The sequence below is a fragment of the Denticeps clupeoides genome, chromosome 20, assembly GCF_900700375.1.
Source record: "Denticeps clupeoides chromosome 20, fDenClu1.1, whole genome shotgun sequence".
Lineage (NCBI taxonomy): Eukaryota > Metazoa > Chordata > Actinopteri > Clupeiformes > Denticipitidae > Denticeps > Denticeps clupeoides.
In genome coordinates, this window is record NC_041726.1 from 12,907,148 (window position 1) to 12,919,549 (window position 12,402).

The 12,402-nt window shown below is 38.7% G+C and overlaps 1 protein-coding gene across 5 annotated transcripts; it reads right to left on the reverse strand.

Annotated features, from left to right (window-relative positions):
* Positions 1–2,647: 2,647 nt before the first annotated feature.
* On the reverse strand, positions 2,648–9,826 carry styk1a (serine/threonine/tyrosine kinase 1a). Of its 5 annotated transcripts, none has more exons than XM_028963176.1 (11): positions 9,411–9,826; positions 8,965–9,074; positions 5,525–5,699; positions 5,203–5,257; positions 4,842–5,063; positions 4,560–4,741; positions 4,336–4,416; positions 4,025–4,239; positions 3,852–3,892; positions 3,252–3,348; positions 2,648–3,161 (listed from the first exon to the last, which is right to left on the reverse strand). In XM_028963176.1, exons 3-11 carry the CDS (start codon positions 5,537–5,539, stop codon positions 2,966–2,968), a joined length of 1,104 nt encoding a protein of 367 aa, XP_028819009.1. In that variant the 5' UTR covers positions 5,540–5,699; positions 8,965–9,074; positions 9,411–9,826; the 3' UTR covers positions 2,648–2,965. The 5 variants fall into 5 exon arrangements, with proteins under 5 accessions (XP_028819009.1, XP_028819005.1, XP_028819006.1 ...); XM_028963172.1 differs by having other exon boundaries at positions 5,203–5,370; positions 9,411–9,821; XM_028963173.1 differs by having other exon boundaries at positions 5,203–5,370; positions 8,965–9,168; positions 9,411–9,821.
* Between the last annotated feature and the right edge of the window lie 2,576 nt (positions 9,827–12,402).

A 12,402-nucleotide genomic window follows, 5' to 3' on the forward strand; every position in this document is an offset into this window, starting at 1 on the left:
CATTTTTTTATGAGCCTTTGCCTCTCTGTCCAAACAATGGTTCACTGAAAAATGTACTTGATTTGAATGTCTACATCAGTCCCAGAATACGGCCAAATGACATCCATGTTTCTCTTTTACTCAATTAATTCTTACTCATCAAAGCAAAATATTTAAATAATATATGATTGTTTTTAAAAATAATGTTGAATCAATTTAATATTCAGTTTCTGTAATACCAATTTATTGTGTAATATCAACTGCAAGATTTTCTACTGCAAAAAAAAAAACTAAATAATTCATGTGTTTTCTTGTCAACATCATTTGATTTGTAAATAAATATCCATTCTTGCCATTCAGGCTTGCAACACAATCCAAAAAAAGGGACAGATCAACATTTACCACTTTGTACAGTTCCCCTGTCTTTTAACAACACTTAAAAGAGGTTTAGACGTCAAAGAAATCAAGTGACTAAGTGTCCTGCAAACAACGTTTTAGTTGCGCAACAGTACGTGATCTTCATTGACGCATTTTTTGGTTTCAAAATGTGGCTAACATTCTCTGTAGGAGACAAATGAAGACTGCAGGCAGGCCAGTCAATTATCCGCACCCTCTTCTTACACAGCCATGCCTTTGTTATGTGGTTTGGTATGTGGTTTGGCATTGTCTTGCTGAAATAAGCATGGCAGCATTTGTTCCTTCTCCATGCACCAATACTATACTTCTCAGCAGTGATGGTGCCATCGCAGAAGTGCAAGTTAACTTTTGCTGAAGTCACTAACACAACCCCATACCATGACAGACCCTGGCTTTTAGACTTGTATCTGGTAACAGTCTGGATGGTCCTTTTCCTTGGTCCGCAGCACAGGGTGTCCATTTCTTCCCCAAAAGATGTGAAAAGCCGATTCTTCTGACCACAATACACGTTTCCACTGCACAGTGGACCATCCCAGATGCCTCAGAGCCCAGAGAAGTCAACGCTGCTTCTGGACACTATTTATGTCGGGCTTCCTTTTGGCACAGTACAGTTTATTTGGCATTTCCTAATGTAACTTTGTGAACATCCGTTTATAACCATGCATTTTCCCCGGACCTTGTAATTGCAATTTTCCTGAATTTTTTCCCAGTTCATGGTACTTTTGGGTCCCCGTACATTACCCTTTATTAAGTCACTTATTGTAGATCAGTGAACCAGCAATTTGCTACAAGAAAATGAATTTAATATTGTCAGTGAACATTTGAGAGCCAAATGTCCATTATATTCAATTCAAAAGAAGGGATCATTACATAACCATATTCATAGCTTACTCTGCCCTGGTATAAGAGACTGAATATGAACATCTTTCTGGTACATCCCATCTCTTTCCCTTGACAAGGTCTGATAAAATGGTTATAACAGAGGTTTGCTAAGAATATTATTTTCCATCAAACCTTGTAGTTATGACAAAAAATCTGGGAGATTTTAAATGAGAGACATTTGGACAGTATAATTGAAACAATAACATGAATTAGATATAATAAGTAATGACAATTTACACCAATGGCTTTTTTCTCTACAGTTGATCTGAGTAAAATTATGTCTTAGTCTCGGTCTCGACCAGCCTTGGTCTTGGTTTCACCTTAGTGTGTCTTAGTCTTGGTCTCGGTACCCTCAAGTCTCGGCAGTGTCTTGGTCTTGATACCAACACTAAAATACACAAACTTTAAATACATACATTACGTTTTGGAATAAATGTTATGGATGAACTGGTGACCACGACAGCGTCGTGTTTTATGTTGTTTTCCAGCAGATTTGCCCTGGATTACCGTCAAATAAAACGAATCAAACGAATGTTCGTGCCAGTTGTTTATTAACACAATCAGTTCTTGAGTATGGCTAAATGATATGTTTGAAGGCAAATACGTTTGTACTTTTACCCAACTGGAAGTTTAAAGGTAGGTGTTCTACTTTTACTGGAGTAATATTTTAACCTTTCATGCGTATATTTCGTTTAACTACATGGTTTAAGTACTTCTTCCATCGCTGATTAGATGAGGAGATTTGGAGAAAAGAAATTAGAAAAAGGTTCTGCCTTTTCATCATTGACAGTGACAATGACAATTAGCAGCAAGCCACTTAAGACACTTATAAACTCTTACTTCTATGACACTTTTTAGTCCTAATTAATTTAGTGAAGGCAGATAAGAACCATCATGAGAGTTTGCTGCATTAAAGTTGATACGTTATGTCCACTAGAGGGCATAATGGAACTAGCAGAGTTTCAAAATGAAATCATTTGCTGAAGTTTTCCAACGTGCAAAATATTTCCTCAAACTGAAATTACAACATTGGACGCAATCATTATATCATTAAGACTATCAGCTGAGACGTCATTACAACAATTTAAACAGGAAAACTAACAAGAAAGGATGATTAACAATTTACTTAATTATTAATATTTTATTTAAGGTATTAATAATACTAATACTAATGAAGTTAGTAACACTTATACTAAGGTAATATTTCATAAGTAATAAAGCTGCAATAAGAGTCAGTTTGACACATTTTTCTGAATATATTATATAATTATGAAAGTGAAGTGATGGTCATTATGAAACACAGCACACAGTGACACAACGAAATGTGTCCTCTGCATTTAACCATCACCCTTGGTGAGCAGTGGGCAGCCATGAAAGGCATCCAGGGAGAAGCGTGTGGAGACGGTACCTTGCTCAGTGGCACATTTGCAGTTCCGGATTCGAACCTTCCGATTATGGGTCCACTCCCTTATCCGCTAGGCCACCACTGCCCCCATCACTATACTATATATTCAAATTAGTTTAAGAAGTAACAAAATAACTTACAAACAGACAATAAATAATCTTCAGATACATAAACTTTGTGTAACACGTACAAAGTTGGCAGAGATGTGCAGTACAAAACGTGTCAAGACTTTTACCTTTTTAAATCTGTTAAAGAACACAGCATGTAAAGTGGACCACGTTCTTAGAGCAAAGCGTAGTTATAAGCCTCTCCATAGCCTGCCTCCCGCATGTACTTCTCAACGTCCAGGGCTCCATGCACCCGGATCACTGCTGTACCATTGGCACCCCTCTCCCCCGACTGCAGGCTCCGCCTTACTTCACGCAAAGAGGCTCTGTCCTGTGGACGCCACTGACAACAGGCCTTGATGATGGAGTAGCTGTCGGAAGAGGAGCATACAAGCACGGTGATGGGCTACGGCTTTTTTACCGTTTTAACCTTTATCAAACACATCCTAATTCGCGCTTACAGTGAAGTGGAGCAGGCAGCTGGTCTCTTCAGAGTCTTGTTTCTCTGAAGGTGCTGAAGGAGGTCGGTGGCCATAATCTGAGGGAAAGGGGGGTCCCCTAAAAATGAACGTAGCAGAATATATCAGAGCACATGAGACACAAATATCACATCTGTCATCGACACTATTTCTTCCTGTCAGAAGTCATCATTTACCTTAGGAGTATATATGCCTGTCACATTGATTTGATCAATTAGATGTTCTCAAGGTTTACGGTTCACATTTTCATGACTGACTGATTACATTTTTATACCCATCCCTTTTCCCCATCTCTGTTCTTTGACCCCCTGTGAGATCATTTTATTTATGTTCATTTATGTCTCTTATATAATTGTCATTAGTTCGTTTAAATTGTCTGTACAGCACTTTGGCCATGTGTGGTTGTTTTAAGGTTCTTTAAAATTAATGTTGGTATGGGATGGTATGTATACCATTTTCTTTCTAGTTTCTTGAAAAACAGGATGGTTCTGATATTTGTGGTGCACTGTTCACCATCCAGAAGCTTTGATGTATGTGCACACTGTATTATTGGATCGGGTAGTAGTCTTTATTTAGGCTTACCCAGTGTAACCATTTCATAAAGAAGAATTCCAAAAGACCACCTGCAGAAGGAGCATCAAATGAAAAAGTGTTTCATTGATTTATTACCAGTAAAAGCATTAATATCCTTATCATCAGTGATAATGGCAATTATACCTGCTGCTGTTGGGACTGGTAGTGACATATCTACTTACATGTCAGAACTTTGAGTGGCAGGTCGCTGGGCCAGTACCTCGGGCGGCTGCCACTTTCTCATCTCCATAAGCTCTAGTGGACCCAGAGGAGCTGGCTGCGTCAGCCTTCGGTAGGCGGGGCCAAATCCCCACAGCTTGGCAGTGAGATCCCGACCAACCAGCACGCTGCGAGCTCTGATGTTGCCATGGATACAGTTTTGTCCATGTAAATATTCCTTTATTTTAAAGTAAGGTAGAGGGTCATATTAATATCAGACTGTTATTTACATGTTACATGTTTTACATAAAGGTCAAAAAACGTAAAAACTCACTAGGGCATCTGCAGTTTGTTCAGCCATAGTGAATATTTGCCTCTCTGTTATATCACATGAGCCCTCTGCTCCAAGCTGGTCCTGCCAAAGCATATACAAGTAAAAAAAAAACATATTAATATGACTCACTCATCCTAGCCCTATATATATTTCTACTTCTCATATAAACAATTTACATAATAATTAATTTACCTCTCTTTATGTGCATTAGTATGCAGCCATACCTCTCTGCACCGCCACAGGTAGCCCAATAGGTCCCTGTGCTCCAGCTCCTCGACGACCATCATGTTTGGTATGCTCACCGAGACCACGCCCAGAATGCTTGGTAGAAAGGGGTGTGACCCAAGCTCAGACAGAAAGTTGGCAAATCCGAGGAAATCTTGCCGCTCGCTACCATTTGCATTATCTGTGAGAGTAGATTCCAATATCACCAGTATATTTGGGATAATCCTGGATTTTATTTGAGCACATGTTTGCGAAGGTTTGACCCCTTCTCAAAATTTCACCTTTAAGAACATGGAGTATGACCCCTTTTTGGTCCATTCTTGCACGGTACAGGCTGACGGCCTCCACCCGCTTTACTAAGAATGACATGGGAAGTGGTGTGACGAGCTGGAAGGATCCATAGTGCCTCGGAGAGGAAGGTGTCGGTACTGCGGGTGCCGATGTGGTGGCGGTGTTGCTTAGGGCAATGACCTCATGCTCTAAGGGGTCAAGCTCAGGCGGCGCTGAAGGAGTGAAAGGGAGACGTTGTGATGCATTCTATTAACTGGGGAAACCATGTGGCATCAAATAAACAAGTCTAAGGTCTTAATTCAATAATGTCTTGACTTTATTTAATAATGTCTTGACTCTCTGTACACATACCTTCTATGCCCTGCAGATGCTGCCGGCCGGTTGACCGGTGTGCTTTTTCTGATGACTTTTTAGTTTGGGAGCGGAAGTACAGCAGACAAATGCACAAGAGCACAACCAAGAATGATAGCAAAAATAAGACCGGCACCACAATGACATCCAACCTGTAAACCTTAACCACTGGGGAAAAAAGCCACACAAAGCCAATGTCACTTAAAATTCAATACATAACACTAACACATAACTGAGGTTCAGAGCCACAAGGGATGGTTGGAAAATAGCAGAAATGCAAGAGCCCTACTAAAGATTAATATTTATAAAATGCTCCTCTTACCACAAATGGTGTCATTTGGATCACATAAACTGAATGGGTTTGAAGTGTTTGACATCCTGAGGAGGTTGAGCTGATTTCATTATTATCAGCAATTTCATGGGTTCTTAGGGGTTGTTCCAAAATCTAGAACAGTTTTCCGAGGTCTCTAGCAGATTCGGTCCTGGTAGGCCCCAGTCTGCAAAAAAATAAAAATAAATAAAAAATACAATTATTAAGCTAACCGCTGCTGAAATTATTGTACATTCAGTTCATTCAGTGTTCACGTATTCAGTGTTTGTTGTGTGATTAAATGGTTGCCACACAGTTAAATGTCATGATTTAATTCAATTCAAACTCAAATTTAAAATAAACTTTATTTATTGCAGAGGGGCAATTAAGTGTGTAGCATTGTCTCCCTTCATCTCAACGTTGTTTTCCATGCAAACTCTTTATTAATTAGTTTAATTGTTCTGTCCTGTGCTTCATGGCGTCAAGATATACATTTTCTGTGGCCTTTTATTATTTGATTAAACTTCATTTTGCATTTGCACCTGTGGATTTCTGACTTTGTGTCACCTGACATATAGACATGGAGGCGTATTTGAAAATAAATTTCAATATAAGATTGGATTAACTTGAGCTAAGTATTTTACTACTGTACATTGCACTACATCTACACTACAGCACACGGTGACACAACACTGGGGAGCAGTGTGTGGTGATGGTACTTTGATCAGTGGCACCTTAGCGGATCGGGATTCGAACCCGCAACCTTCTGATTACATAACCACTAGGCCACCACAGCCCCAAAAGTGTGTGCTGCATTGGCCGGGAATTGAACCCAGGTCAACTGCTAACCACTATACCATCAGATTTTTAGACGGGTACTTTTACTTTTACTTGAGTGGATACTTTAAATTAATTATATTTTATTCAGTACTTTTCCAACCTCTGGTCACACCTAATATTTTAGCATTTCCATAGTGTGAATAAATGCTGTCAGTGGCAATGTAGTAAATTAAAAAAACAATTTACAATTAGGCATTAATTAAACATCTTAATTTTTAACTAATGTAGAAAAAAACACAAAGAAAAAAAACTCATTAAACAAATAACAGCTACGGTTTACTAATATTTTAGAATTGACCTAATGTAAATAAATCTGCTTTAAAATGATTAATTAACATTCTGTAAATACAAAAATATTATGTGTGACAGATTACTTCAGTTTTTTTTTAGTTTATCCTGTTTTCTTTTTCAGTGTTTAGTCCTTTTAATATGTATTCAACTGTTTTAAAGGTTAATAAACTAAACATTGCATCAGCATATACCTAAAATGTCAAAATTAACATTCAAGATAAAGAATTAAAGTCACTGAATGTGTTAAAGAAATAAATACAATAAATATGTAATTAAGTATTGTAACTATTTGCCAATAAATAAACTCATTGTACACATTTGCCCTTGAACAATTGCTCCAGCACTACAGGTCTCTACAGCACAGTAATAGGACAACGCAGCACAACCGTAGATTTAAAAAAATGTCAAATTTGATGAGGTATACATGACGACTGGTGCTGGACTTTCCCTCATTTTCCATGATCATAAGCAAATAAAAACACAACTTCTCTGATTTCTTCTTTGATATGTACCCTGTCTGAAATAGCACAAGTATCAACAGTCAGACATCCTCATTTAGAAAGACAGCAGGACAGACACTATCCGCCAACGCCTTAAAATAACGTTTGACAAGCTTTAGTTACAGATTGATGTTGGAGTGAGGGCGTCCTATAAATTTCTTCCAAAAATTCTATTTAGTTTTGATACAGTTATTTAGTTTTCCTTTAGTCTAAATGTAATCTTGAATTAACTGTGTGATTTGACATTTCAGTGTGAGATTTGAAATTCAATTGTTCTGTATAATTAGGGTTTTTTGTGTGTGTTTGTGTTAGCAATGACAAGAATAGTTGCATTTCAATTTACATTTATGTTGCAGAGGTAATTGAGTCTTAATGTTAAATCAAGATGTTTGAATATTTTTGTCAAGTCCTGACTCTGGGGGTTGCTCCGGTTCCGTGTTACGGTTTCATGTTGTCAATGTTGTCTACCTCCTGATTGTGTTCATGTGTATAAATGTAAACTTGCCGTGTCCTCGTCTGATTATTGGTCATTTCTCTTATGTCTACATGTGCATTGTCTTGTATTAAATTCCCTACTTGCGTCCATGTTTTACCTGCCCTGCCTTGCCACTATGTTTTTATTAGTTTTTTTGTTAATAATTTCTATTAATTAATTAATTTATATATATATATATATATTGTTTACACTTGCATATTTTGTACAAGCATTACTTGTAGTATCACTATATAGATGTGCAGTTTCACATTTTTATTGGATTCTGTTTTCTCAAGTTGTCTTCAGTCGCCCCCACAGGCTGTTGAATAATGTTGAGAATACAGCATGCAATGTCACTCCCCGCTACAGCGCATTAGAAGCACGGCTGCCTCATCCATTTCAATCCTGATGATCTCTGCCGAGTGGCCAGCTGTGCCCTGAGCCCTGTTCTTCTCAGGCCCCTGGAGTGATGCGACCTCGGTCAAGCTGCAGGCAAGGTGGGAAGCTGGCACATGGCCAGAAAGTCAGAGTTCAACTTATTTAAGGAAACCGGCAGATTAGCCAGGTCTGGAATCCCCAGGAAACTCACTGCTGAATGCAGCCAGGAGACGTGACTGGACTCAGTGTCATTGATGGATTCTGGAAGGTCTGGTCACAACAGGTCAACACCCTTCCCCCCCAGATTTGGTCTGACCAGGTTACATCCAGATCAAGTCAGGCAGTGTAGCATCTATCAGAAGGGCAGAGACCCCTCTGCATGTCCCAGAGACCCTTCAGATCCGAGAAAATGTTACGACACCTTTGTAAAGGCAGATGGCATGGTTCAGCTTAGGTGTCTAGGGCTCAAAAACAGCATCAAGGACAGCAGTTCCTTTGGCCAGGACACCCCCCCCCCTTTTGTTAGGTCCATCCCATAGCATATTATGTGAGGCTAGACTGTAGCCTTTTTTCCATTAATACCTGTCCAACCATACATTTACAATACAAATAATGTATCACCTGTATGGTAATCAGGCTTTTTACTATGCATACATGTCAAAAGGAAAGAATTACATAAGCTATATATATTATAGTTCTATATAAGTATATATATAATGTATTTATTATGGTCAGAAACCAGTAACTTATTCAAGGACCTCTTCATTAAAAAAATAATAAAGCTTATAGTCACTTGATGAGAAACCACCAGTATCAGTATCAAAGAATCTGTATCAGGCAAAGAAACTATATCAGCCAGCAAAATCCTTGCTGAATGCCACTCCATGTAAATTAAATTCAATTAAAATTACTTTTTTTTATCTGGTTAGCGTTTGTGTTTGTAAAACAAGGATCAAGCACATATTTACCATTTACCAGTCCTTTGTGTCCTGTGGTCACCTGGTCTTGGTCCATCCACCGGTATCAGCTCTGACCGATCCGGCCGTTTGGCTTTTCTCCCCAGTGTGTGTAGTTTCTCCTTGCATTCCGCCATTACAAAGCACATTTTTAAACAGACAGGCCCATTACTGTTTACATGCTGTAAATGCTGCGAAACGTGTCTGTCAGCATTCCTGCTGATCAGAATTACGTCATTAACTCAGGGTGACACCTTAAAAACCACACACACCAAACAAAATGCTTACAATAGAACTGTTCATTCTTATTTTCTTTTTTTAACATTGTATGTAATTTGCCTGTTTGCCATCATCAAACACAAAAAAACTATCAATGCAAGATAACACATTCATACTGGGATTTCATAGACAACATTTCTGAGGCAATGAATGAAAACATTAAAATAAGATAAACTTACTGTTATTGTGGAATTATTGTGGAAAATTCTCAGTTGTGTGCCATAGATCTTAAGTTGAACCACTCCACAATCTTTTTTGCTTGCTGTGAACAGTCATCATTTTCCAATGTACAGTCAGTCAGTTGTTTTGTATAGCATGTTCTCATCCCGTCAACAGGTTTGTGCAACAGTTTCCACTCGACCTATTTCATCGGGTAAACCCCACCCTCTTTGCCTGCGCATCTTACATTTTCAATTACAAGTTAAGAACGCATAATTCAATTTAGATGGTATTCACTGACAGAAAAATCTGTACCTTATACTGCATGTTTTACAAATTTTACTGTGACACCGTAAAACTACCTGTGTGTGTGAGCTTAACGGATACCAAACTCGCATAACCTGAAGACCTGAAGAAGGTTAAAATCCTTCTTAATACTTGCGGTAGATGGACGAGGTACACAGGTTCAAGGGAAAGAGTCATTAATTTCAGGGAATGGCAAAATGAGGGGTGTGGCCCCACAGGTGAATATTTTTTCTTGTGCGCGTTAAGAAAGGAACATGTCAGCACACAGGCAAGACGAAGCAAGGGCTAAAGTTGACATTGTAAAAAGGGTGAAAGGGAAACTAGGGCGTCTGCCAAATGCCGTAAATGTAAATGTACCCTGGTACTACCCCTGTAACCCTGTCCAAAACACATAACCCCATGTTGCTGTTGGGATTATGTCCCTGTAGTTGTCACTGGAATTTGAACAAATACTGCATTTGGATGCACCTACTTGGTGGTGGTTACGGAGACTAAGATAGAGCCATTTTGAAGAATCCAATGCAAGAAACATATTTAGTATTTGTTGTATCCAGAGGAACTGAAGTATGTTTGATGAATCTGAGTCGCCTCTTTTTACCTGCATGGCTGCTTTGTTCACTATTGTCATCATCTAAAGGCAATTCATGAGGTGATCATTAACATGACTGAAGGATAAGAAAGTGTTCAGCATAAACCTTCAAGGCTGTTGGAAGCGTCACCATTGTCAAAATGGTGGAAAGAAGCCAAAGGTGTGAAATGCTGCAATCACAGCAAAAAAATATAGTCACTGGATGAGAAACCAGCAGTATCAGTAACTCTAGCCCTTGCTACCTGCTATGGAAAACCTTAAAAGTTCAGTTTTTTGCCTTGTTTGCTATTTTTTTGCTTATTACATAACCTCACGTGTGTTATTTCATAGTCATGCATCTTCAATCCTTAAGAAATGCTACCCATAATGGGAAGGGCATGCAAACTTTTGTCTGGTAGCGTATAATATAAACATTTACTAGTTTTGTTGAGTTGAGTTTACTCTGCATGACTGAAAGAGGTTTACACTTGAAACATGTACTTGTTACGCAACCTTCTGTTGCATTGTGCTGTTTCACTAGTGGGTGTATTCAGACAGAATGCTTTGGCCACTTCATACACAAAGAGGCCAAATCAACATGCTCAGTACAAAATGGTAAAAGTGTTATTGATTTAATGTTTTTGATCAAATTATTAGATTTTTTTTAAATTAAAGAGTGTTCAGTGCTCCCAGCTTCTGATGCATTTGTTTCATGTCACCTACCTTGTGTCATGTCACCCAGAAGTTCCTTCTACAGGAATCAATATTCCCAAGGGGCTTTTCATCAGCTTCCTCCTGTTGGCTGAAGAACCATGTGTCAGTGATGAGGAATATTTAGGTTATTATTTATTAATGTGAAAAAGCAAAAGGACATTTTATTAGAAATATGATAGTGTTTGAGGTTCAGACCCCCCCCCTTCCTAACACTGTGTTTATGAAAAATGAGGTGCTCCAAGGGGAAAATGTCCATAATTAGTCTATGTAATTGGAAAAGAGCATCAGCTAAATTGAAATGTAAATGTTCTATACCATGCACTCAGTGATGGATACTGGCAGAGACAACATATTTTTTAAAATATGCACTCTGTTTATTTTGTAGCATATGCTGAGGGCAGTGGTGGCCTAGCGGTTAAGGAAGCGGCCCCCTAATCAGAATGGGTTAAATGCAGAGGACAAATTTCACTGTGTGCATCGTGTGCTGTGCTGCTGTGTATCACAAGTGACAGTCACTTCACTTTATGGGGGCAGTGGAGGCCTAGCGGTTAAGGAAGTGGCCCCGTAATCGGAAGGTTGCCAGTTCGAATCCTGATCCGCCAAGGTGCCACTGAGGCGCCACTGAGCAAAGCACCGTCCCCACACACTGCTCCCCGGCACCTGTCATGGCTGCCCACTGCTCACTCAGGGTGATGGGTTAAATGCAGAGGACAAATTTGACTGTGTGCACTGTGTGCTGTGAATCACAAGTGACAATCACTTCACTTTTTTTAATACTTCAATTTATAATTTATGTCAAATAATAAAAAACCCAACCTAATAGTTCTTTACATTTACATTCACAGCATTTGTCAGACAGTCTCCCTGGAGACACTCAGGGTTAAGTGTTGGAAACAATGGTAGTAAGTGTGATTTGAACCTGTGACTTCTGGTTCATAGGCAAAATTGTTACTCATTAGGTTACTACCATGCACTAATAAATACTGTGAATGTAAATGCAATTATTTCTTAATACATTACACCACTAGTTACTTACAAAAGTGGTACAAAAACAACATTTAAACCCCAAATCATCCCAGGAAAGTCCATCACACAGGGCATGCTGGGTAATGATAAAAGATTGTCTTTCACCCCCTTCTGGGACCATCCAATAAAGCTTGCAATAGGAAGTACCTACCTGATTATTTTAGGTTGGATTTATTATCTCTATTTGGAATTACAAACTAGAAGGTTCATTGTTTAATAAATACATTTTATTCATAATATTAAATAGAACATTGCACTAATCACAATGCTGGCAAGAACATCAAAAAAGGTTTATCTAGCATGCTTAGTCAGACCTGAAGCACCCTTGTCCTTGATTATATAGAAATTATATAATGTGTTGTCAGATTTAGAGCCTGAATCTTTGAAGAAGAGATAAG

Coding starts and splice junctions, on each gene's coding strand:
- styk1a (XM_028963172.1), bottom strand. CDS start 5,579: ATGTCAAACACTTCAAACCCATTCAGTTTATGTGATCCAAATGACACC. Junction 5,064..5,202: donor GCATCTGCAGGGCATAGAAG/GTATGTGTACAG, acceptor TCACTCCTTCAG/CGCCGCCTGAGCTTGACCCC. Junction 4,742..4,841: donor CATACTCCATGTTCTTAAAG/GTGAAATTTTGA, acceptor CTACTCTCACAG/ATAATGCAAATGGTAGCGAG.